A 26,281-nucleotide genomic window follows, 5' to 3' on the forward strand; every position below is an offset into this window, starting at 1 on the left:
TGTCCCTGAAATTTTATAGGGTAGAGTTGAGAGTTTCCTCAACTCATCCTAGACTGACAGTGTTTATGACACTTCTCCCAATCTCAGGGGAGGTACTTAGGTGATGCTAATGTCGATGAAATGAGAGAATCATTTGATACTGCAGAAACGTGGTATCTGTATGGTTCTGATGATTCTCTCTCTCTCCCTCCCTCTCTCTTCCTTCCTCTCTCCCCTCCCTCCCCTTCTTCCCTCCCTTCCTTCCTTTCTCTTTCTATCTCTCGTCTCTCTCTCCTTAGTAACTCTTTAAGAACCTGATGAAAACTATGGATCATGGTCCCTAAAAGGGACCCACATTTTTATGCATAATTTCAGGACCCTAGAAGTCTGTTTATGAATTCCAGATTAAGAACTCCTGCAGCAGATAGGACCAGCAAGAACAGGCTTTAGTTTCTTGGCTTTCTTCATTGAAATGCAAACTTTACTATATTCTAATATGGTGTGTTTGCTGTTTTGTTTCCCTATTTTACTCCAGAAAGTGTGTTGAGGTTAATCAAGACATTTTAAGATATACTTTTCTTTCTGTTCTAGATCTGTGGGATGTCATTATATTGGGATAATTTCAATAACCTGTGGAATTGTGTGGCACTGAAAACAGTTTTTCTAATCATCAGTTACTCATTAAAGTTCTCTGTTCTTCTAGAGTGTATTACGCTACATGAAATAAGTCAGTCAGAGAAAGATAAGTATCATATGATTCACGCATATGTGGAATTTAAGAAATGAAACAGATGAACATAGGGGAAGGGAAGGAAAAATAAGATAAAAAGTGAAGGAGGCAAACCATAAGAGACTCTTAAATAAAGAGAACAAACTGAGGGTTGCTGGAGGGGAGGTGGGTGGGGGATGGGCTAAATGGGTGATGGGCATTAAGGAGGGCACTTGTTTGGATGAGCACTGGGTGTTATATGTAAGTGACGAATCATTAAATTCTACTCCTGAAACTAACACTACATTATATGTTAACTAGCTTAGATTTAAATAAAATTTAAAAATAAAAAAAAAAAAAGAAAAAATGAAAAAAAAAGTTCTCTGTTCTTCTTGGGATATTTGTTACCTCTGCTTAGTGACATTATTCTTTCAGGCTATCAGCATGCTGATGAATTAACATATAAATCTATTAGCACAAAATATTTAATGCAAAAAGGCTACAAAAAATTATTGTAAAAAATGGAGGAAATTTAGCTGGAAATGTTGCTATCATTTCATTAAGATAATATGGGATTTTATTCAGAAACATTAGTCAAGATTTTATTCATCTCAAGGCACCTGGGTGGCTCAGTTGGTTAAGTGACCGACTTCGGCTCAGGTCATGATCTCATGGTTCCTGAGTTTGAGCCCTGTGTCAGGCTCTGTGCTGACAGCTCAGAGCCTGGAGCCTGCTTTAGATTCTGTGTCTCCCTCTCTCTCTCTGTCCTTCCCTCACTATCTCTCCCTCCCTCCCTCCCCCCCTCCCTCTCTCTCTCTCTGTCTCAAAAATAAATAACATTTGAAAAGATTTTATCATTGCATATTTACTATGCAACTATAAACCTCCTATCTTACTTTTTTTCTTCTTTCACTTGAGAATGCAGTACAAATGCTTGTAACTTATATGACAAGCCTTACCTTGGAACTGGAAGTCACTAACTTCAGCTTTCAAACTTGCTTTGTAAATTGCCCTTACTTAGAAATGGTGGAAATATTTTACACTCTCTGAATAGTAATGAACAATGCTGCTCAGTGATTTATAACTCTAAGAGCTTTATAATTTGATTTATGAACAGCTCTCAAATTTTCCATTGGCAGTTCATACAACTATGAGTAAATTTTCTGGCCAAATGACTTAGTATTTTGCTGCATGACTAATCCCACACTCAATGTTAGAAACTACATAAATGAATTCTATTTGCTTGTGGATAATAAATGATTACTTTCCAAAAACTGTCTGCAAAGCATTCTAGAGTAGATGAATTCAATTACACTGACATTTTTAAAAAAACTCTCAGACTCCGTAGACTTTTTTTTTTGAGAAATCTGTAATGTTCACAAAAAATAACTTTCCCCCCATGCCCCAACAGCATTATTCTAGATTCTGTAACCCACAGGACAATAAATCCTAATTAGGCACTAAAATTCCTAAAATGTCACAAGAACAATTTGGAATGATTCACTTGAAATATTTTCTCTTACAATGATGCCTGTAAGTTATTTCAAAAGTTTTTATTATGGCAAGATGAGTCCTTTCCCGTGTACTGAAAATAATATTTGATATTACTGCAAATAATAATTATTTTTCCTTCATAAACACAAATTTTAAAAAGACATCCACCCACATGATGGCTCCCTTGATTCTGTGGCTAGAAATTGCCTCCAAGGTTACATTAGATGATGTACGTTCTTCTAGATAATGCAGCTCCTTTACCTTTCAACACAAGAACATGTGCTTTGTTGGCACAGGTGTTGGTCTCACTCTGTCATGAAAAGCCATTTGTGAATAAATAGGTGATACAGCACATTTCCTCAGATACCTCCTCAGATACCTCTCAATTTTCCTTTTATGTCATTTAAATTTTTTTAATTTTAAAAAATGTTTATTTATTTTTGAGAGAGAGAGAGAGAGAGAGAGCACGCACAGGAAGGGGAAGGGCAGAGAGAGAGGGAGACACAGAACCCAAAGCAGGCTCCAGGCTCTGAGCTGTCAGCACAGAGCCCCACATGGGGCTCAGACCCACAAACTGAGCCTAAGTCAGACACTCCATGACTGAGCCACCAAGGCTCTCCTCTGCCACTTAAATTCTGAGAGTAAAAAGCTTCACCAGTCCAAACTCAATATGATTCATTTCTAAAACTTTGTTGCTAGAGCCATTCTTACCTACACTTTTTGTTTCCAAAGGGGTCATGTTTTTATGTAGTGTCATTGTGTGATTATCAGTTGGGTAATACACTCACTTCCATTTAAGTTGTAATAAAAGCTTACAGATAACCTGGGCTACATTCCAAGACATTCCTTATCTTTGTCTAAAAAAAAATCACTCTCCTAGTTTGAGTGTTAGTAGTCAGGGATGGTGGGGAGGAGACCATGGGCAGGGAGCCATCCTAACGAGTCAGGGTGAGTGTTAACTGCAGAGTCAAAAGCAGCTGGAGAGCAGAAAGAACCCATGGGGGTGGGGGTGGGGGTGGGGAGAAGACTGCAGGTATAAACAGCTAAACCACACCTGGCCAGAAGAATGCCTTCTTCCCTCCTCTCTTTAACTCTCAATTTCCCCTCCCTCTGTTGGTTCCATTTCTCAGGTTCCCTGGAAACTTGTTTAGGTACCCTTATCCTGACCAAAAAAACAAAACAGAAACAAAACAAAACAAAAAACAAACAAAAACCAAAAAACCATTACTCAGGCTTTAATCCAGCTCTCTCTACTTGTCCCTTTTAGATGAATTAACTTTTAGAGTTAGAATTTAAGTTTTAGGGTTAAATTTCTCCAAAGATTGTGGACAGAGGTTCTCTACTGTTTTCACCTCCTACTCCCTCTTCAACATGTTGATGTTTGGTTTTAACCTCTCCCACCACAATGAATCAGTACTCTGGAAGGTCACCTCATCACCAGTCCTCAGTCCTTGCACACCTTCCCCTCCCATTTGTGCCTCTGTTCTAGTGTGCCACTAAATTGGAACACTTCCTACTCTGGCTTCCGTGGACTTGCCTTCTGCTGTCCTCTGCTGTCCACAAATGAAAGTTGTCTCCAAAGTTCTGGTTCCAAAGTTCTGGTTTCCTAGTTTCTCTTCCTTAGTCATTTTGTCCATCATGACCTCAACTATAATTCATGTTCATGACTCCCAGTCTGTCTCCGGTTCTGACTTTTCTACCCATGTTTCCGTGGGCTTGTTGGATAATTTTACATGGACATTCTGGTGCCTCTATCTCGATGGGTCTAAGATTCAGTTTGTCCTCTTTTCCTACAGAACTGTCCTACCACCCTAGCTCAAAGGTTGAGTCATCTTCATTCCTCCCTTTCTCTAAGTTGGTCACCACAAAGCTTAGGGTGGAGCCTCCTTTTTTTCCTGATGCTTCTCCTGACCCATGAATTAGGAATTTGTGCCACAACTTCCCATCTCTTAGAGAAGTACCACAGAGCTTCTATCTTTATTAAAGTTCGTTACTCACTCTTACTTTGGGAGGCAAATGACTCAGTGATGGGGGAAGTTGGGGAGGGCCTTCCAGTTGATATATGAAAGGTCCCCTTCTCACATATGGTCCTGTCTCTTGTTCACTAATGCTGCAAACCTCATGAGTGGGAGAGTGTCACGCTCTTTTTTGGCCTCTGGTCTCCTGGTAAGAAGTAGAATCCTAGTGCCTTAGTGTTGGAAAGGCCTGTAGTTCTTCAGCTGTGACCGGATGGGTGTGCAGAGTTAGGAGAAAAGAAATGAGATATCTCATTTTGGCCTTGAATCTAAGCCATGTTCTTCAATCTGACTTTACTCTGAATAAAGTTAATATTTTTGTTTCCTTTTGGTTCCTCATGTGTGTTCTCAATCCAATTTGGCTGAGAATCCAAAGAGAAGAAGGGCTGCGTGATAGGTCATCTTCTACATTCCTGACACCAAACACTCCTATTTTTATCAACTCATTTGTCTTCTCTTGGGTGACCATGCTAACTCACTATCATAAAAAGTCAAAATATTATATATACTTTTCCATCTTGATTGCTCATTTCTTCATATGAAACATTGACCAAGGACCTTCCTCCTCCATTCCTACCGCCAAACCTTAATCTTTTTGTGACTTTGATACAATGTCAATTATTCTTTGTAATGAAAACCTAGCAGAAAGAAAATATATGAATTCTATTAAATTAACTTCCAAAAAGGATTGATTGGCTAATTTAATATTTATTAAATTCCACAATGCATTAGCATTACATAAACACACAGAAAGAAGCAATTAATAACATGCCATTATTTGGAGATGGAAATGATAAATTAGCAACAAATCAGAAAACAATGGAACCTAAATACTAAATTCTATCAATGATCTGGTTTCCTTATTATTAGTATCCTTGAGGTAACTGATGTAAAGAACAGACACAAATGCATCTAAAAAGAAATATCTATAATCCTACTGCACGCAGGTAAAGCATTTGTCTGCCAAGATAGACAAATGATGTTCTTGTGTATACTTGAAACTTATAAATGGCTGCAGCAAGACAGAGGATGATAACAATTGTGCTAAAGTAATAGCTCAGAAAACCATAATTGCTATTTAGTTGCTTTTTGTTGTTAAAAATGCAGAGTTTGGAGCACATTGGTTACTATGCTGTGTTTGTGGTCTTAGACATGTTTCAAGGATATTTAGACCATTTTAGCTCACTCACAAATTTTAGTCAGTGGGAAGTATCAAAGTAAAACTGACCTTTCTAAATTCTATTAGTCATTTCTCCCAATGTTTGCAAAAGGTTAGTTCATTTTTGTTGTTGTTTTAAATTACTCTACCGGGCCACTGGGAGTCAATGCAGTAAAGAATTCTTCCTTTCCTGATGTGCCACACATTGTGGACAGTCTTCAATACTCCTGCACAATGGACAGGAGTACAATCTCTCACTGCAGTGGGCTGCGGTATCAGGAGACCTTTGAGCAATGTGAACATGAGGCTATCCTACCTGTCAGACCGCGAGTGCCAGGGGCCTCTGAAGTCTATCTTGACTTGTAGTATATAGCCTATTCTCTGACATTCAACATTCCCATATACAGCATCTTATACAGCATCTGCAAGCAAGGTCCTTGCATCTTCAAACACAAACGACCGAATGTGATACAACATGTCAACAACTTGACTGTTTATTTTGTTTTAGGAAACATGTTGTACATAAGAACATTTAATCCGTGGTTTCCCACGTTTATGAATCTGGCATTTAGGAAATGCATTAGCCAATGCCTTTTGGAATTTCTTTTAATGCTTACACATGGTAACGTGTTCTAGGCCTTAAGAACATCAATGGTTAAGCTTTTATGCAGAGTTGCACTGTTGATTTTGTATAGTTAGAAAACAATACTGATTTTAAATTCCTACACGCAAATAAAACTTAAGTATTGTCATCTATTCTTTGAATGCTTTTCAGAATTTTACAAATTACTTTTCTATGACAATTTCTTCAGTGTCTCAAATGTTCCAAAGTAAGAGTCCACCTTTGTAGTTATTAGAAACTCCACAAATGCAGTAATATGTTACTTTATGTCACTATAATTGCAGTTGCCTTATGCGGGTAAATAAAACAAAACAAGTTAAAAACAGCCCCCCATAGGAAACGCCTGCATTGCCTAGGGTGCAGCTTAACGCGGTATAGGGAACGCTGGGCCTGCCAAGGCCAACCGATGCCGCAGACTGCAGCCGCAGCGGCGTCCGGGCCAGGTGGCGGTGGCTGTCCGCAGAAAGGCACACTGCAGCGCTCCCGCCACACCTTCTGCGTTGGCATTGCACCAGCGACCACTGTAAAATCTCCCGGCATCAACAATATACTTTTTGCTGGTTATGAAGAAAGGGGAGGGGGCCGGAGGGAATGTGTTCATTTTGAGTGTGACAGATCATTATTTCCTCACACTCCCTGAAATATTTCTCTTCAAAATATTTACAAGCCAATCTCCAACTTCCTTTATCTGCCAGGTCCCTAAATCTTAAATTGCCTCTCTCTCCAAACGCACTAGATGAGTCAGGGTTTGACGGTAAATGCATGGAAGTGCCCGTTTCTCGGCTGCGAAATAGCACCTAGATTGGGGGTGTCACAGTTCACGTCTGCAGACCGGAGCGTTCTACCGGGGAGCGCTCCCACTTTAGAGAGGCTTGGAGAGGGTGGGCCTCCCGTTCTTGGAAAACCCCAATTCCCAGGGAAGGCCCTTCCCGGCATTCACGCTTCAGCGTGCGAGGAACCCCCCGCAAGCAATAGCTCACCCGGCTGCATCCTCCAAAGCCCCAACCTCGGGGCGGGGCGCGGGGAGGTGGGAGGTGGGGGTAGCACCGCCTGCAGGCTCCCGCCAGCGCCTCACGGTTTTCCCCCTGGCTCCTTGGCGCCCCCTGTCGCCGGGCTCCCCAGCAGTTCGGCCCAGGGAGGCTGGATAGGTGGAAGCCCCAGGTGTCGGGGAGCGGAGAGGCGCGCGATCTGTGCACCCGCGGACCGCGCGGACTGGAGGGCGGCCCCGCGGGAGGGCGCTGGGCGCTCAGGCCCGGGCGCAGCCCGCGGCCGCCGCCGAAGCCGCCGCAGCCATGTCCGCGCGCCCGCGTTGCCGCAGCCCGGCCGTGATGTCATCAGGCGAGCCCCCGCCGCGGCGCCCCATTCCCGCCCCCCGCGGGCCGCCGCCGCCGCCGCCGCCGCAGCCCGGGCGCCGAGTCCCCGCCCCGACCCACGTGCGCCCGGCTTGTGGGATGCCGAGGCCGGCAGCGGCCGCAAGACGATGCGCGGGACCCGGGTGGCCGCGGCGGCAGTGCTGCTCCTCCCAGCCCGCCGCGTCCCTGGCGGGGCTGCGCCCGGGGGCTGCGCACGGACGGGGGCGGGGGCGCCTGGGGAGAGAGGGGGGAGGCTCCCCGCCGCCAAGTCCCTGCCTCGTCGCCGTCTGCTGAGTCATGGCAAGCGCTCCCCGCAGCCCTGGATCACTCGCATAGCGCGGCTGGCGCGGGGTGCGCAGCCATTGGGCTGGGCGCGGGGCCGCGAGCGCCGGGCATGACGCGCTGAGCCGCGCTCGCCCGTGCCCGCCGCTCCGTGGTGCGCCCGGCGCGGGTGCCTGTGCCGCCGCCCTCCAGCCCCGCCGCCGAGCCGCCCCCGCCTCGCCCGCACCATGATCGCCGCGGCTTTCCTCGTCTTGCTGAGACCCTACAGCATCCAATGTGCCCTCTTCCTCTTGTTGCTTCTGCTGGGCACCATCGCCACCATCGTCTTCTTTTGCTGCTGGCACCGCAGGCTCCAGAAAGGGAGGCATCCGATGAAATCGGTCTTTTCGGGTCGTTCAAGGAGCCGAGGTAAGACACGCCGCGACGGCTTTCTTTCGGGCTAGGAGGAACATTTAAGCCGATTTGGAGAGTGAAGCGGGGTTCTCTCCCCTTCAGCGCTGCGGTCCCTACCCCCATCGCTGCCCACTTCGCAAGCTGAGTACGTTTATGTATATAACGTTCTTTGCTTGCCCTTTTTGCCCTCACCGCCTTCCTCCGGTCTCTGTTGGGATACCCACGGTGATGCCCAGAGCTGGGAGGGGAGGAGGCACCGACGCCAGTTCTTAGCGGCAGTTTGCTAGAGCCCTAAGGGTAATTGGAGAGGAATCCGGGGCTGCGGCAGCCTCCCTCCACCCATCCATCGCTGGAGCTTAGGGGTAAGAAAGTAAGGCACGGAGAGTTCGGGGCTCCCCAACTCTCCTAGAACTTTCCCTGAAACTTCTCGCGGAGAACTCACCTAGAGATCGATGGCCTAGTAACCTCCCCGCCCTATAGTATGTCCTCACTGAATTTAAGGCGTCCGGGATGTGTCTTCCCGACCCTTGTCCCTCAGGTAAGTCCTTAGTAACTCGGCAGGTGAAGAGCAAGGAGTTAAATGAAGTCTCGTTTTTCTCTTTTCTCCCCAGATGCTGTTATGAGATCCCACCACTTTCGTTCTGAGGTAATTTATTTAGCGCGCACGCTCAAGGTCAGAAGAAGTTCTCTTTCCTGAGTACCAATATTAATCATATGCGTGTTAAGAAACCAGCAGGGCATTGAATGGCGAGCATGCTGCCCCCAAGCCTAAAGTGACGTTTCTTTTTAAGCGATTCCCCACCGTTGGTGCCCGCCGAACCGGCGGTGTTAGCAGATTTCTTGTGTGGTGGAGCCACTGTACCAGAGGGAGAAAGACGGCCCCTAAAAGCGCTACAGACCTTAGGAAACTTCGCCACGGGGTGGATCTCAGTTTCGTTTACAATATGTAATTTGCGGGTGGAAGCTGTCTGGGTGCTGTGAGCTGGCTGTGGTGGTTCCCTTGGAGAGCCAACGACAGAGGGGAGCTCTTAGGAGGTTGGTGCAGAGCAATTTGATCCATATGCATTTCATTTTAGTCTTTCCAGTGTACATTCTTACTCACTCATAAAGCTGCCCATGTTTTATTCGGGCCATCTGATGCTTTTTGCAAAGGACGGTGGTTGTGATCCGGCCTTATCTGATCCCGTGCGCTGGTCTTTGGTCTCGAATGCGGACCATCCCTACGTGAGCAGGTGATGTGGGTGCAGTGATTAGGTGGGGCTGTTACAGGACCAGCCCCACTGAAGGTAGGACAAAACAAAAAGCACAAGCTCTCCCAGGCCCAGCATTCCTTTATGAATTTCCAGGCCAACCCCCTATTAGTGTGAGACAATTTTCCCTCTTTTTAGGAGAGTTTCACACAGCCAGGCTTGGAGGTTAACAGTAAGGATGCTTGCTGTGGTTTACTCATTTTAGCAAAGACTTGGTAGTTAGACACCCTCCATTTACTTGCTATTTACCTGAGACGTTATTTCACATTTCGTTTCACTAGTTAATCAGATGTTTTATTGCACCATAGATGTTTTCTTGGACTCTGGTTGCTTGAAAGCTTTAATTGAATTATTACAACATCACTATAATGTTGCACAGTGAGTAATCCCACTGCATGTAGCCCTGGAGGGTGGGTGAGAACTCTCTTCTCAATTTAGGATACTTAAGAGAATAAATTTACCAGTCAGATAATCAAGAGGTTCCATTTCTGTCTTTTCACTAACTAGCTGTGTGGTTCTGGAAAACTCTCTTAACTTCTCAGCATCTCAGTTTCCCCATCTGTAAAATAGTACCTTGCAGGGTTACAGTGGGAGGGGAAATTTACAAGTAATTATGTAAAAAAAAAAACAAAACCAAAAAACCAAAAACAACCCACTTAGTTCATAGTAAATATTCAGTAATGGGTAGCTACCATTACAGGTTATAAAATTGAATTTAAAAATGTGTAAAAATAAAAATCTTTGCACAATTTAAATGAAGTCTTAATTCAACTAATTAATTCAAACTTAAAGGAAACAACATAAACTCTGTTATGAAGCAACATTTTTGAATATCTGATTAATTAAATAGAATAACTCATTTAGATGTGACAAAAATAAGTAATGGTCAGGGTGCAAACATCAAAATTTAGGATTTTTATTTTAAGAAGAGATTACCAGCTCCATACAAATAAGTGATAGAACCAAAATAATCCTGTTATGAATTAATTTATTTACCATTAGGCATTTTAGCTAAAACACAAATGAAAAAATGTGATAGGACTATGTCTTGTTTAGTTATCTCTTAGTTAAGCATTTATCCTGTGCTTGCATTTGGTTAGGAAAGCTGGGGACAGTTGTTTAATGCTTTAACTCATTTCACACAATTCCTAATCCAATTTGACATCTTGTCTATACTTCATATTTGCCTAATCTGCTAGCATATGAACTCTTTGAGGACATGAACCATGTCTCTCCTTTTAGGGCTGTATCCCTACTGCCTGGTATATAGTGGGTTCTTAATAAATATTTATTGAATGAATAAAAAAATTTCTCAGTGTGTGCCAGTTCTCATAAATTGGCAAATAGAACCCAGAGTTGGGCAGAAAAAAAAAATGCACATTCTCAGGATATTGCTTGGAATTCAACATTTGCTGAATCTCTTTCCAGCTTTTAAAATTGCCCTGGAGTTTGTATTAAAAATGTAAGTCACTAATCATAACAAAATGAATTTGGTTAGAATGTTTTTTCCTCAGGAAATTAAATACAGTATTAGCTTAATTTGTTGATGGGCTATCTGTGTGTCTTTCTGTACCAAGTTTCTTTGGTAAACTACTCAAAGAAAGTTATGTGAACATCCCAAGTGCATGAGAGTGCCACATTTTTTCACTGTTTTATGCTTACCACAAATAAAACATTTTCCTTTAAGGAAAACATTGGGAATTATTTTTTTTCCTCCCTTTTTATCAAAATGCCATTTCTTGCAGGATTTTCTCCTTGAGAAATACCTCTGAATTTTTTGGATTCCAGCTTTTCAAAAAATCAGAATTTGAGTAGCATAATGGATATTCTTGTTGCTTTTTAGCAGTAGCTGCTGCAAAATATTTCTCAAAGAAAATGTTTTGAGTTTTTGACCAGTCATAATCATACTGAACTAAGAACTTAGTGCCTTCTTCATTCCAATCTCAGTAAGTAGATAATTCACTTTCAGCATTTCCATTGTGGTCAAATAAGGAAAATGAGTTTAAGATATGCTGACTCATTTGGAAATGTGAAAGAGCTTTGGGAAAGCCCTTGAACATGTGAAGAAGTTTGTTAGCCCTGTGCTGCTTTGCTTGGCAGAGGTTATTGCTTCTGCTACCTACATGCTCAGGAAGGAGTCCAACTGGACAGGAAATTTCAGGATGTTCCTTCCCAGATAGTCATACTTGTCCAGAGGGAAAACCATGGCATCAAGACCCACTTTGCTTTCTGAAGAAAGTCACATCCCTCACCTGAGGAGCTCCAGCTTTGTTTTTCTCACAAAGTATATAATAAACAAATTTCTTCAACATGAAGTTAATTTCTTCCTCATGAAGCTACAACTAAATAACATAGATGTTTATAAGATGTTTTGGAAGTGTAACCATCTACCAACACTTGCAAATTCATCTTTACTGGCTTAATAGTCCTCTAAATTTTTGTTAAATGTTTATTTATTTTTGAGAGAGAGAGAGAGAGAGAGAGAGCTCAAGTGGAGAAGGGACAGAGAGAGGGGGACAGAGGATCTGAAGCAGGCTCTGTGCTGATAGCAGTGAGCCTGATGTGGGGCTTGAACTGATGAACTAGAAGATCATGACCTCAGCTGAAGTCAGATGCTCAACTGACTGAGGCATCCAGATGCCCCAACAGTCCTCTAAATTTTAACAATAGTATATGAAAATGTGAAATTATTAAACCAGCCAGCAAGGTCTGAACACTATAACTCCAACTTACCGACAGATATAAAGACCCAATTAGATAGATAGAAATGTGTGTTTTATGTCTGAATATAAAGAACTTGTGTAGTTTTTGTTTTCATAGCAAATGAAGAGAAGTGATTTCACATTGAAGTAGGACACAGTTTAGAAACCCAAGTATTCAATCTGAACATCTAAGAAGTGTACTTTTCCTGAGGATTTATAATGTTTTATGCTGTGACTTTACACAATGGTTAACTGTTACACTGGATTCCTGTGGTAAAAATCAGGCAGTGACAATCTTGATTTTAAGGAAATTTCAGAAAGTGATATGGGTAATTGAGGTACCATGAGATTTCAAGAAAGAGCCTTGGGAGTGCTTCAATAGGATGAAGACAATTATAATGCCCTTTGAGAATACCCGGAGTGAACAGTGGTAAATGATCCCTATTCATCAGCTCAGTGGAATAAGGGGAGCCTTGTTTCATATAAGGAAGGGGACGAGTGTGTTGTGTGTCTATCAGGATTTGAGTAAATATCTTCACTTCCCGTTTCAGGTTAAGGAACCAAAAGAGTTAACTCAAGCTAAGCAGTTCTCAAAGAGTCACATAGCAAGATAAGGACTGAGTAAAACAAGAACTCTCTGGCTACATTTTGTCTGCCCTATGGTGTTTAACTGTGTCACTCATAGCTCAGAGAATAATATGCTCAACATTCTCAATGAAAGAGACAAGCTAAATTGAGTGAATTTCTTACAGAGCTGAATTAGGTAAATCCTTTAGACTTCTAATGATTATCCAAGTTATTGTAGATGAAAGGATAGTCCACACAAACTCTCTTGGCCTCATTATGTTCTCAGAGTGTTCCTTTAACAAACTGTGCAAGAATAGTCAGCAAAATAACCATATTTCATAGCTTCTCGTTAAACTTCTGTATTTCATTGAGAATTACCCAATTTAGTGAATTAGAGAAAGTGATAGTTTATTATTTAGCTCTCTTTTAAATTGGATTATCTTTATAAATAAATTCTTTGCTTAGAACTAAATTCTAGGTCTAAATTAATTTATACTAATTAAATCAGTCATAAATTGAAGTCTACACATGATATGGTATTAATTTAGCTTCACTCAGTTATTTTCAAAATAAATACACTTACATTTTTGTTCTGTACAAAGTGTGACGTTAGATAGTAGGGCTAACCGAAGGTCTGAGGTATAGCCCTGTCCTTGACGATTGCTTCTAGGTCATTTCCAATATCAGTGCTGAAATTGTATAGTTGCTGGTTTCTTCTGTTACGGTAACTGAACTGCTGTGCTGTTTCCAACTATGAATCACAAATGTGGCAAGAGCATCAAAGGCTAGGGTGTACAAGTACAGCCAATACATTTGTAAAAAAAGACAAATTCACCCTGTTCACAGAGCTTTATTATGCCAGAGTCACCACTACCATATAATTTACCCTTATATTAGCTACATGGCAACCAAACAGAATGCTAAAAGAAAAAAAAAGGAGAAAGAATAGAAACCCATTTTTTCCCCCGTGCAATCCAAGCCAGTTAAATGCATCTAGATAAAAGTTGTAACAAAAGCTTTTCCAGAGAAGTTTGAATCTTTGCCTAATCTTAAGGCTCAAGAGTGACTCTTTTTTGAGATTCGGATTACAAAATAGAACTAGGCTAACAACAAGTATTGGTTTAAAGAAAGGAAGGTAAGCGTAGAGTTTAAAATCCTGATTTGGGGTTCCAGCTGTGCCACTAACTGGGTGATCTTGGTCAAGTCTCTTACTATCTCTGAGACTTAGACTTGGTGTTCACTGGTAACATGAAGATGATATCTGAAGCCCCTCCAGAAGTAATAGGCCATGTTTCTGCTATGTGCAAAGCATCATGCTAAAAAGGCATCATGTAAAACATGATTCCTGCCTTCTAGGAGATTAAGGCAGATGAAGATAAAGATATAACTAACAAAAATACCAAGGAACAAATTATGTATAGAAAAGGAATGGTTGGAATCGTCCTGGTGAAATGACTGCTTCTAGCTAGGGTGATCAGAAAGGCCTTGCAGGAGGCGGTGATATTTACACTGAAGCATTCAGGTTGGGTAGTATCTGGCAAGACAGAGAGGAAATGAGAGCAATCCCCCAGCAGAACACGTAAGGATAGGCAAAGATTTAGGAAGGCATGTGCCTCTTTTCAGAGCTCAGAATATGCTAATATGATTAGAAAAAAGGGTTCCTGAGATTGCAAAAAGAAGTGTAGAGGTAGAAATATAAGTGGATGCCAGCTACAATAACAATATTTTTTGCATACCATTGACAGTTAGCAAAGGACTTTGACATAACATTATTTTGTTTGAACACTTTAGGAAGGCACCTGCTATCAGCCCTCTCAAGAGAAGCAAAAAAATCACTTTTTGATTTCTTTCCCAGCAACTATAGCAAAACAGCCCTATCACTGTTTTTTTGTTTTTTTGTTTTTGTATGCTCAGGGAGAATGGAGAGTCATGTCCGCTGCTGCAGAGGGCCTGGGAAAATGAGTGGGTATGGGCTTTTCTGGTCACCCAGAAGCTGCACTTTTGCAGGATAACACGTTTTTCAGGTCCAGTGCTCAAGTATCACTGGGTTGTATCTTAACTGCAGATACCATATGTCCGGGAATTTGTGACATCCTGCTCATGTGTTCAGTGTGGTCATTACAAATCCTAATGCCAAGTATAATACATTTGCAGGTAATTTGTTATGTACAAGCCCATTTTGAACAGCTTTTGAAATATATTACAGTTTTTTAAAGTATTCGAAATATGTCTCTGCTTTTAAACTTCTTCCTTGCAAATATGTCTCCCATAGGAATTATTCTAAGTGTTTATGTCCTCCTTAAATCCTCAAGCCTACTCCTTCACCCTCGGCCTGTGACTTTTGTCTCCTCCTAACTCACAGAGAATATCAGTGCCATCAAGCAATAAGCTTTTTGGCTCCTACAAACAAAGTATATCTTAAACTTTCCTCCTAGTCTGATAGACAACCCATCTGTCCTCCTTTCTAGTATTTCATGCTTATGTGGTGAGTTCCTTTTCTTCCTAGCTCTTGGGGGATGTTGGTCCATGAATCATCCCCTCCTCTGTTAACTTCTTTTGCTTCCCCTTTGTAGGCTCCTTTCCTTAACACATAAGGATCATTTGTACTGCCTTTTTTGTTTTTAAGTTTATTTATTTATTTTGAGGGAGAGAGAGAGCATGAGCGAGGGTGGGGGGGAGGACAGAGAGAGAGAGGGAGAGAGAGATAATCCCAAGCAGGCTTCATGCTCGGCACGAGGGAGTCCGGCACTGGGCTTGATCTCATGAACCATGAGATCATGACCTGAGCTGAAATCAAGAGGCAGTCACTTAAGTGACTGAGCCACCCAGGAGCCCCTGTGTTGCCTTTTGAAAACAATACAAACCTCCCTATACCACCACTTCTTCTCTTGGCAAGAAACATTTCCTGAAAAAGATTCTTTGTCACCTTCTGTTCCTCACCTCTCATTTATTCCTCAACTTTGTGTAATCTGGCTTCTGCCACTGCTACTAAAAATCACTTACTCTTGGGGCACCTGCATAGTTCAGTTGGTTAAGCATCTGACTCTTGATTTTGGCTCAGGTCATAATCTCACGGTCATGATATCACAGTCATGAGACAGAGCCCCTGCATTGGGCTCTGTGTGCTGAGCATGGAGCCTGCTTGGGATTCTCTCTCTGCCCCTCCCCTGCTCATGCTCTCTTTCTCCCTCAAAATAAATAAATAATAAAAAAATAAATAAACAAAAAATGTCACTCATTGTTAGCTCATCAATGATTTCCAAATTGTTAAATATTTCAGCCAGTGGGTTTTAGTGTATCTGCAAGGTTATGCGACCATCACACAGTTTACTTTTAGAACACTTTTATTACCCTCAGAAGAAACTCCATACCTGTAAGCAGTCACTCCCCACTCCCCCTTCCTAGTTCCATCCCCAGCCCTAAGCCATAACTAACCTACTTTTTTATCTTAATAGGTGTGTGGGGCCTTAGTTTTGCCTGCCCTATTCAAACTCTCCTTGCAGGATCTAGCCATACTTACTGTTCTAGTTTACTTACATATAATGGTTACTCTGAAATCTGTACCTCAAATTCAGACTTCACTCTTGACCTCCAGATACAGTCAACGACTTTTCCCCCATTTTCACATGGAGGTACCACAGGTATCTCAAACTTAACAGTGAACTCATCAGTCCCAAACCCTAACTGCCACTGTTTTGAAGAGTGGCACTACACTCACCTCTACCCTCTGCAGCTGCTCAAACTAGAAATCTGGAAGATATGACAGATCCCTTCCTGTGTATCCTGTCCTCTTTTAAATCTCTCTGGAGTCTATGCCTCCTTTACTACATCCACTATGGTTACCTTAGTTCAGGCCCTATAATAAGCCTCCAGAGCAGCCTCCCTGCCTCCTCATCCCTAGTCCATACACACTAATTTAATAAGGATCATTCTCAAATACAAATTCTTAATTTTTTTTTTTAGTCAGGGAGACAATCTTATTCAAGTAATCTCAACATAAAAATGGATTATTAATAAACAGGGATTTGTATTCTCTCATAGCAAGAAGTCTGGAGATGCCGCAGCCTTTGCTTGAGCTTCATGGTTGCAGGATGGCTAGCTAGCATGGCTCCAGACATCATGGCCAAATTCAAGGAAGGGAGAGGAAGGGACAGGAAGGATGTTCAATAGGATCAAAATTTTTGCCAGAAGCCTTTCACGTTAAGTTTTTTCTTACACTTCACAGGTCAGAACTGCGTCAGAGTCAATCTGAAAGGAAAGCTTGGGATGTGAGCTTTTATTTTTCCTAGTTTCTGTAGTAGAGGTAGTCAAGGGAGGAAGGTTGGATAAGCCATATTCCTCTTCTATTTAAAATCTTTCAGTGGCTTCCCACTTCCTTCAAGGTAGTTCAATTCAACTTTTTTTTTAGGTTTATTTTTTATTTTTAAGTAATCTCTGCACCCAGTGTGGCTCTTGAACTTAACAGTCCTGAGATCAAGAGTTGCATATTCCACAGACTGAGCCAGCTAGGAGCCCCAAGTTTGACTTTCTTTATTTCTTTTTTTTAAATTGTTATTTATTTTTGACACACACACACACACACACACACACACACACACACACACAATCTGAAGCAGTCTCCAGGCTCCATGCTGTCAGCACAGAGCCCAACATGGGGCTCGAACTCATGAACTGTGAGATCATGACCTGAGCTGAAATCAGATGGTTAACTGACTGAGCCACCCAGGTGCCTCCCACGTTCAACTTTCTTAGTATAACATCAAAATGATCCCTATACTGATGTCCTTGTGATAGTTCTATTCTAACCATTTGTCTACAGTTACAATTCTTGAAACAGACCATGACCTTTTAGGATTATTGTTTTTGTCCATATTATTTCCAGCTGAGAAAGCCTCTCTTTCTCTTCCATTCCTCTCATTGCCCACTCACTGCCAATAAAAACAAAAATACTCAGGCATGAAAGGCTAACTTCTGACTTTCCTTAAAAATTTAGTTCATAAGTCATTGCTTAGAGAAAGTTTCCTAGCTCCCCCTTCATAATAGTAATTGAGGTTTTTTGTTTGTCTCTTCTGCAAGATTTTGAGTATCTTGAGGGTAGTGTAAGTCCCTAGTTCTTAGCTCACTGTCTGGCACAGAATAAAGCTCAGTAAATGTTTGCTAAGTGATTGAATATTTGATGTTTTCTAAAGTCAGTTTAACTCTCAATTTTCATGGATTCTGTAACTTTCCAAATATTCTTGTATTTTGAATATTTGGAATATTTCCAAATATTCTTGTATTTCCAAATATTCATTTTACTTAAAGAGAAATAGATGATTTTCATTTAAAAAAAAATTTTTTTTTTAACGTTTATTTATTTTTGAGACAGAGGGAGACAGAGCGTGAACAGGGGAGGGGCAGAGAGAGAGGGAGACACAGAATCTGAAACAGTCTCCAGGCTCTGAGCTGTCAGCACAGAGCCTGACGCGGGGCTCGAACTCACAGACCGTGAGATCATGACCTGAGCCGAAGTCGGACGCTTAACCGACTGAGCCACCCAGTCGCCCCAGATGGTTTTCATTTTTTTAAATGATTTTCATTTTTTATTTCAGATAGTTATGCCTTAGTTAACATCGTGTGTTTACTTTGAAAATACAGATTCAGGCACTTTTAAAAATGAATTGAAAATATTCCCTGACATTTTTGTTTGTTATTGAAGGGATTTGCATACTTTGATGTGGGAGTTTTGAACAAAAATTTTAATATTTAATGTTTTTACTCCAATTTATAGAATGAAAAGTCAATGTAAGTATATTCTGAATTGTCTTGTAATCAATATACCTTATCACCAGTATTGTCACTCAGTTCCAGTGCCTGAATTTTATGTTTTGTTTATAATCACATTGGTGTCAAGTAGTATTGTTTTTTTTTTTAACATTTATTTATTTTCAAGAGACGCAGAGCGTGAGTGGGGAAGAGGCAGAGAGAGAGGGAGACACAGAATCCAAAGCAGGCTCCAGGCTCAGAGCTGTCAGCACAGAGCCCAACACGGGGCTCGAACCCACGAACTGTGAGATCATGACCTGAGCCGAAGTCGGCTGCCCAACCGACTGAGCCACCTAGGTACCCCTCAGGTGGTATTGTTTTAACTGTCATGATCTTAAGGGAAAAGATTAGGGCAGTTTTAATGTGTAATTTATGTGTTCATGCCACATGAGGGCCAAATGTGGTTTGGTAATCTCTGCTCAACTAGTTTTGAGAAATGTGGTGCTAAATTTGAATAAAGAGCATCAGATCAGAAATACCAAATATATAATACTATTTCATTCCTCTTAATTTCTTTGAAATACATTGTTTAGAGCACAAATTGTAACATTGTATTGTGGGATGTATGATGTATATATAGAGATTTGACAATATAGTATAGATCAGTACAGGGGAGTAAATGGACTCCCTATATGATTATAACATTTCTACATTTTATATTAAGTGGCATGTTAACTCTAAGTAGAGTGAAAAGTTAAGAATGCACATTATAATTCACAGAATAGCCAATAAAAAACAATGGAAATCTGATAGATAAACCCAAATTGAATCCTAAAAGATATCCAAATGATCCAAAGAAGGAAGGGGTGAAGAAACAAAGAAACAAAAAAAACAGAGAGGACAGGCTGAAAATAAAATGTAAAATGTTAGACCTAAATCCATATTAATAGTTGCATTAAATATTAGTGGGCTAAATACTCCAACTAAGAGACATATTATCAGAATGGATACATAGTAAGATCTGATTGTATGCTGTTTATAAGAGATTTACTTAAAGACCCAGTTAGATTGAGAGTGAATGGATGGAAAAAATAAATGATACATATGATAATGAAAAGAACGTCACAGTGGCCATATTAATATCAGATGAAATAGGTATCAAGGCAAATAGAGATAGGTAAAGAGGGATGTTCCATAATGATAAAAGGGCTAAATGTTCTGGGAGACATAATCATGTATGTATCTAATAATAGAGCCTCAAAATACATGGAGTAAAAATTACCAAATTTAGAGGTAATTTTAGGGGCACCTGGCTAGCTCAGTCAGTAGAGCATGTGACTCTTGATCTCAGGGTTATAAGTTCAAGCCCCATGGTGGGTGTAGAGATTACTTAAAAAAAATAAAATCTTAAAAAAATATAGAGGGAGAAATAGACAATTTTGTAATCATGCTTGATGATTTTAACATTCTTTTCTCAGCAATTGATGGAATATGCATAGAGTAAATCAATAGAAATATAGGTGATGTTAGTAACCCCATCAACTATCATTAACTAACTGATACTTAAAGAACATCATACTCACATGACTCATTCACAAAGGCAGACTGTATTCTGGGCCATAAAATATTTGGAACTAAATGGTAATGAAAACACAATGTCTCAAAATAGTGGGATGCAGCCAAAGCAGTGCTTAGAGGAAAACATATAGCTTTAACTGCTTATATTAGAAAAGAGGAAAGATATAAAATCTTAACAAATTTTCAATTTTAAGTAGCTAAGGGATAAAAAGGACAAAGTAAACACAAGGTAAGTAGAAGGAAGGAAATAATAAAGAGCAGACATGGATGAAATAGAGAAAAAAACATACAACAGAGAAAATAAAGTTAAAGTTGGTTCTTTGAAAATATAAACAAAGTATTTAAATGTCTAGCTAGACTGATCAAGAGAAAAACAAAAATCACTGTTGTGATACATGGAAGAGAGTTTATAACTATAGAACCCACAGACATTAAAAGACTAAGAGAATATTCTATACAATTTTATTCTACACAACTTGACAATGAAGATGAAATGGACAAATGTCTATATATAGCCTTTAGTTTTCCATCCTGAGCATATTTCATCATGTCTTAGAACTGCTGTAACTCCCAGATCTTGAATTCTGAAATATCTCTGATTACACAACCTCCTTTCTCTGTACTTCATCACATATTCCTGATGAGTTTCTGCCTTACCTTCATCAAGACCTCTGGTCTCAGTCTCTCCTAACTTGTAGCCTATCTGACTTAACTTCACTTGCCCTTCTGCTCAGTACAGACCCTTAGCTGACTGTATAAAGAAGTTTTTACTGTTATTCTCACTTTGCTCTTGCAGTGACTTGCTCTGCCACCAGTGACTTTGACAATTCCCAGACCTGAGTCAATCTCATTGACCCCTTTTCTATTTCTGTGCCTAGGAGGTAGAGATTGACAGTTTGGGCTGTGCCTGGCTGGGCAGTGGTTCTGATCTGAGTCAGGCTTGGCTCATTGCAGCCAGAACTCCTGTGTCTTTGGTCTGCCTCAGGCACATTCAGTTTTCCTCGACAGGTCTCTCCTCTTCCAGTAAGGCAACCCAAGTTGGTTCACTTGTGGCTAGATTTGGGTTCCAGATGTGGAATAAGCGAAGCCTCTTGAGGTCTAGGCTCTGAACATATGTAGTGCCTCTGTTTGCACATTATTTTGGCCACGGCAGGTCACAGGGAATGGGGGAGATAAGAGTCCTGATGCAGAGAATTGTGGTCATATTTGCAATCTACCATAGGTAATCTTTTGATTTCTCTCTGGTTTGCTTGTGTACTACACTCCTCAAAGCACTCATTTTAAGGTTTTTCTATTGTTTTCCCTGGACAGCCCATTCCAATATCTCAGATTTCATATATACGTAAATTACTTCCACCTGAAATTTCTAGCCCTGGCTTAATTTTTCAACATTTTTTGACATCTAATTTCCAGTTTTAGAATATTTTCCATCACCTCAGAAAGATTTCTCATGCCTGTTTGCATTTAATTCCTTTTCTCACCTCTCACCCTATAGTGGTTCTTTTTTTTTTTTTTTTAAATGTTTATTTTTGAGAGAGACAGAGAGAGAGAGAGATGCAGAGAGAGAAGGGGATGGGGGATCTGAAGCAGATTCTGCACTGACAACAGTGAGACTGACGCGGGGCTCAAACTCATGAACCTCAAGATCACAACCTGAGCTGAAGTTGGACACTCAACCAACAGAGCCACCTAGGCTCCCCAACCCACCCCTCACCCCATAAAACCTCTGATCTACTTTCAGTATCTATAGATTTGCCTTTTCTGGACATTGAATATAAGTAGAATCATATAACATGTAGTCTTTTTGCCTCTGGCTTCTTTCATGTAGCTTAATGTTTTTGAGGTTCATCCATATTGTAGCATATTTTAGTACTTTGTTGTTCATTTTTGTTGCTGATTAGCTTCCATTCTATGAATATACCACACTTTGTTTATCCATTCACCAGTTAATGGACATTGAATTCTCCCCGCTCAGTTTTTAGCTGTTTATAAATAATGCTGCTATGAATATTTGCTTAAAATCTTTGTGTGGACATATGTTTTCATTTATCTTAGGTAGATACCTAGGAGTAGAATTGCTTATTTATATGATAAAATTATGTTTAATTTTTAAAGAAATTGTCAAACTGTTTTCCAAAGTGGCTATACAATTTAATATTCTCACCAGCAATGTATGAGGGTTCTAGTATCTTCACATCCTTGGCAGTACTTATTATTGTCTGCCTTTTTAATTATAGCCATTCTAGTGGGTCTGAAGTGGTATTCTACAAATTTAATTTGCGTTTCCCTGATGACTAATGATTTTGAGCATCTTTTCATGTTCATATGGTTCAAATCTTTGGCCATTTTTATTTTATTTTACATTATTTTTTAAAGTGTATTTATTTATTTTGAGAGACAGAGAGAGAGAGAGAGTGAGAGCAGAGGAGGGGTAGAGAGAAAGGGAGAGAGAATCCCAAGGAGAGAATTCCAATCCCATGTGGTGGGATCATGACCTGAACCAAAATCAAGAATTGGACGCTCAACTGTCTGAGCCACCCAGGCACCCTGGCCATTTTAATTTTTATTATTTTATTAAAATACTGAATATTTCACCTGTATTTTTTTGTCTCCCACCATTTCCATTTGTCTGACCACCACTACTACAATATCCTGTTGTAACATTCCATACATACTTAAAACCAAGCAAAGCATGGACTTCCATCTTTAAAAATTAAACAGGCATTTTGGGGGTGCCTGAATAGCTCAGTCAGTTAGGCATCCAACTCTTGATCTTGGCTCGGGTCTTGATCTCAGGGTTGTAGGTTCAGGACCCACTCTGGCCTCTGCACTGGGTGCGAAACCTACTTAAAAAAATATTAAACAGGCATTTTGGACAACACAGTCTTGGCAATGGAACCTGGACTACATTTATCAAACATAGTAGGGAAAGTTTTCACTCTGCATCATAAAAAGGACAGCCAGATAGAAACTTTCACAGCAGTGAAATAAGATGGGAGAATTTTAACAAAGTGTTTAGTTTATTAAAAAGAGACTTCCTGGGGCATCTGGGTGGCTCAGTCAGTTAAGTGTGCCACTTTGGCTCAGGTCATGATCTTGCGGTCTGTGGGTTCGAGCCCCGCGTTGGGCTCTGTGCTGACGGCTCAGAGCCTGGAGCCTGCTTCGGATTCTGTGTCTCCCTCTCTGTCTCTGCCCCTCCCCCGCTCATGCTCTGTCTCTCTCTCTGTCAAAAATAAACATTAAAAAAGTGTTTAAAAAGAGACTTCCTCAGGGGCGCCTGGGTGACTCTGCCAGTTAAGGGGCTGGCTTTGGCTCAGGTTATGATCTCACGAATCTTGAGTTGAGTTCGAGCCCAGCATCAGGCTGTCAGAGCAAAGCCTGCTTCAGATCCTCTGTAACCACTTCTCTCAGCCCCTCACTGGCTAGTGCTTGCCCTCTCTCAAAAATAAATAAACATTAAAAAAAATAGATTTCCTACACTGCCAGAGATCTTGAATATGCCACCTGGCCAGTCATCCAAAGCAATTCTTCTCATAATTGATGACTTTGGCTTCCGCTTTGGGAAGATAACTACCTTTTTCTGAACTTATTTGCATTTTGCATTATTTAATGTCTTCTATGGAAGTAGGTCCTTTCTGTGTTTTAAGGTTTTTTTTTTTTTTCTTGTTTTTTTGAAGGATTCTTAACCTTTTGATCTTGGTATTAATGGTCTTGAGTTTTTTCCATTCTTGGTTTGATTTCTGTGCATTTTTGGCTGGAATATTTCATATAGATTTCTTTACTGGGGTTTTCCCTTTAGCTCTCTCATCAAAATCATCATCATTATCATCATCTTCCTCCTCCTCTCCATCATATCATCATCTTCATTAGCAACAAGTTTTACCTTTTTCTTTTTTTTTTTTTTAACGTTTATTTATTTTTGGGACAGAGAGAGACAGAGCATGAACTGGGGAGGGGCAGAGAGAGAGGGAGACACAGAATCGGAAGCAGGCTCCAGGCTCTGAGCCATCAGCCCAGAGCCTGACGCGGGGCTCGAACTCATGGACTGTGAGATCGTGACCTGAGCTGAAGTCGGACGCTTAACCGACTGAGCCACCCAGGCGCCCCAAGTTTTACCTTTTTCTGTGGAACTTTACTACCACTTCCAGGGGCAGATCGCTTTCCAGGTATATTTAGGAGTTTCACATCTTCCTCCTCTTCATCTTCTGACTGTGCATCTTCCTACATAGTACTAAATGCTATCCACAGAAATGCACAGCCTTGAAGCACAGACCACAGGTGGTGTTATGCCAAAGCACCCAAAGGAAATCATTGACTGTACAGACATTTTCAAAGTTGTCAGTGTTACTGTAATTGGGCTGCCTTCATAATTCCTTGTCTCTGCCTCAACATTGTACAATTCATCTTTTTTTTTTAGACTGAAGATCAGATATATTTATTATCACATACATGTAAATGAATGAAACGTACCAATGAAAAGGTAAAAGGCTATATAGGATTTAACAAAAATAATGAACAGTGGGTTATGTCCTACATATAAGAATCAAACATTTATATAATGTTCTCAAAATAAATCAATTGTGTAGAGGAACAGATTAATGACTTAACTTGATTTTATTATTTATTTATTTAATGTTTATTTTTTGAGAGAGAGAGAGAGACAGCACATGAGTGGGGGAGGGACAGAGAGAGAGGCAGACACAGATCTGAAGCAGGCTCTAGGCTCTGAGCTGTCAGCTCAGAGCCCGACACAGTGCTGGAACCTACAAACTGTGAGATCATAACCTGAACCAAAGTCAGATGCTTAACTGATTGAGCCACCCAAGCGTCCTTTATTTATTATTTTTAAGTAGGCATAATGCCAAGCACGGAGCCCAGTGCCAGGCTTGAACTCAAGGCCCTGAGATCAAGATCTGAGCTGAGATCAAGAGTCAGATGCTTAATCAACTGAGTCACCCAGGTGCCTCTTAATTTGATTTTTTTAAATTGAAAGACAATTGACATACAACATATTAGTTTCAGGTGTACAACATAATGATTCAATATTTATATATATTGTGAAATGATCACCATAATAAGTCTAATTAACATCCATCACCACACATAGTTACAAAGTTTTTTTCTTATGATGAAAACTTTTAAGATTCACTGTCAGAGCAACTTTCAAATATACCATACAGTATTATCAGCCATAGTCCCCAGGTTGTGTATGACCTCTCCTTGGCTTATTTATTTTATAACTGTAAGTTTGCATCTTTTGACCCCTTCCCATATTTTGTTTATCCTCCACTCCTCCTCCTCTGGCAACCACAATCTGTTCTCTGTGTTTATGAGTTTGATCTTTTGTTTCGTTTTGTTATAGATTCCACATATAAATGGGATTATAGGTACAAGAAAAGAAAGCTCTCTGTTCAGATCTGCCTATTTTTTAATTGGGTTGTTTTCTTTCTCTTGAGTTGTTTCAGTTCTTTATATATTTTGGATATTAATGCCTTATCAAATACATGATTGTACAGTTCATCTTTTGCACTGGTCTCTAAACTGACCATTCTTAAAGATAACTGGTGTTCATTTTCATCATTATCCATCTTAAACTGATAATTTTTGTCAGCTTGTAGTTCATACCTGGAAAGATAGTTCTGGGGCTTCAGTCCATACGCAGGTAGGAGAGAAGGTAGATGGAGATAAAGGACTGCTGCTCCAGAGAATAGCCACACAGGGTGACTCATACCAGGGCTGATCTTTGCCCATTTTTAAGCTGGGTTCTGTGTCTTCTTGTAAGAGTTCTTTGTATAATCTGGATATAAGTCCTTTAACAGACATAAAATTTGTGAATGTTTTCTTATGGTCTGTGGTTTGTCTTTTCATTTATTTAGTGCTACCTTTTTAAGTGTAAAATTTTAATTTTTTTGTTAAGTCTAATTTGTCAATTATTTTCCTTTATGATATCATATCTAAGAATTCTTTGCCTCCTAGAGTCATGAAAATTTTCTGTTATTTTTTTTCTGGAAATTTTAGAGTTTTGATTCTTACATGTAGTCTCTGATCCATTTAGAATTTTTCTTTATTTTATATGAATTATTGATATTCTTTTAAATATTAGTAGAGTTCATCAGCGAAGCCATGTGAGGCTGGTGTTTTCTCTGTGGGACTATTTTAAGTTATCAATTTAAAATTAAATATTCAATTTCTTTACTTTTTATATGCCTACTCAAATTTTCTATTTCTTCTTGAGTCCGTTTGATCATTTCTATCTTTGTAGGAATTTGTTCATTTCACCTAAATTGTCTAATTTGTTGGCTTAATAGTATTCCCCTTTAGTTCTTTGTCTTTCTGTATAGTTGGCAGTGCTTTCAGATTTCTTTTTTCTTCTATCTGGTCAGAAAGTTGGGGCTTTCATTAAAAAGTGTGTGTTCTGTTGCACACTTCTGTGA

The 26,281-nt window shown here is 40.3% G+C and overlaps 2 protein-coding genes and 1 pseudogene across 20 annotated transcripts in view; 1 reads left to right on the forward strand and 2 right to left on the reverse strand.

Annotated features, from left to right (window-relative positions):
- BEND6 (BEN domain containing 6) overlaps positions 1 to 7,214 on the reverse strand; it is a 64,392-nt gene extending 57,178 nt beyond the window's left edge. For both annotated transcript variants that reach the window (XM_019457495.2, XM_019457494.2), the window contains exon 1: positions 6,959 to 7,214. The gene's annotated coding sequence lies outside the window, so the exon portion shown is untranslated. The remainder of the gene's footprint in view (positions 1 to 6,958) is intronic.
- Positions 7,215 to 7,779: 565 nt separating this feature from the next.
- Positions 7,780 to 26,281, forward strand: part of DST (dystonin) — a 491,438-nt gene continuing 472,936 nt past the window's right edge. For 11 of the 18 annotated variants that reach the window (XM_019457466.2, XM_019457473.2, XM_019457470.2 and 8 more), the window contains exons 1-2: positions 7,780 to 8,020; positions 8,617 to 8,678. In XM_019457466.2, the coding sequence (XP_019313011.2) occupies positions 7,840 to 8,020; positions 8,617 to 8,678 (243 nt within the window). In that variant the 5' untranslated portion in view covers positions 7,780 to 7,839. The remainder of the gene's footprint in view (positions 8,021 to 8,616; positions 8,679 to 26,281) is intronic. The other 7 variants (XM_019457468.2, XM_053904783.1, XM_019457486.2 and 4 more) reach the window with 5 other exon arrangements.
- LOC109271370 (nucleophosmin-like) lies at positions 8,727 to 25,576 on the reverse strand (annotated as a pseudogene).

This window comes from Panthera pardus, unplaced genomic scaffold, assembly GCF_024362965.1.
Source record: "Panthera pardus isolate Hobbes unplaced genomic scaffold, ASM2436296v1 HiC_scaffold_17, whole genome shotgun sequence".
NCBI lineage: Eukaryota > Metazoa > Chordata > Mammalia > Carnivora > Felidae > Panthera > Panthera pardus.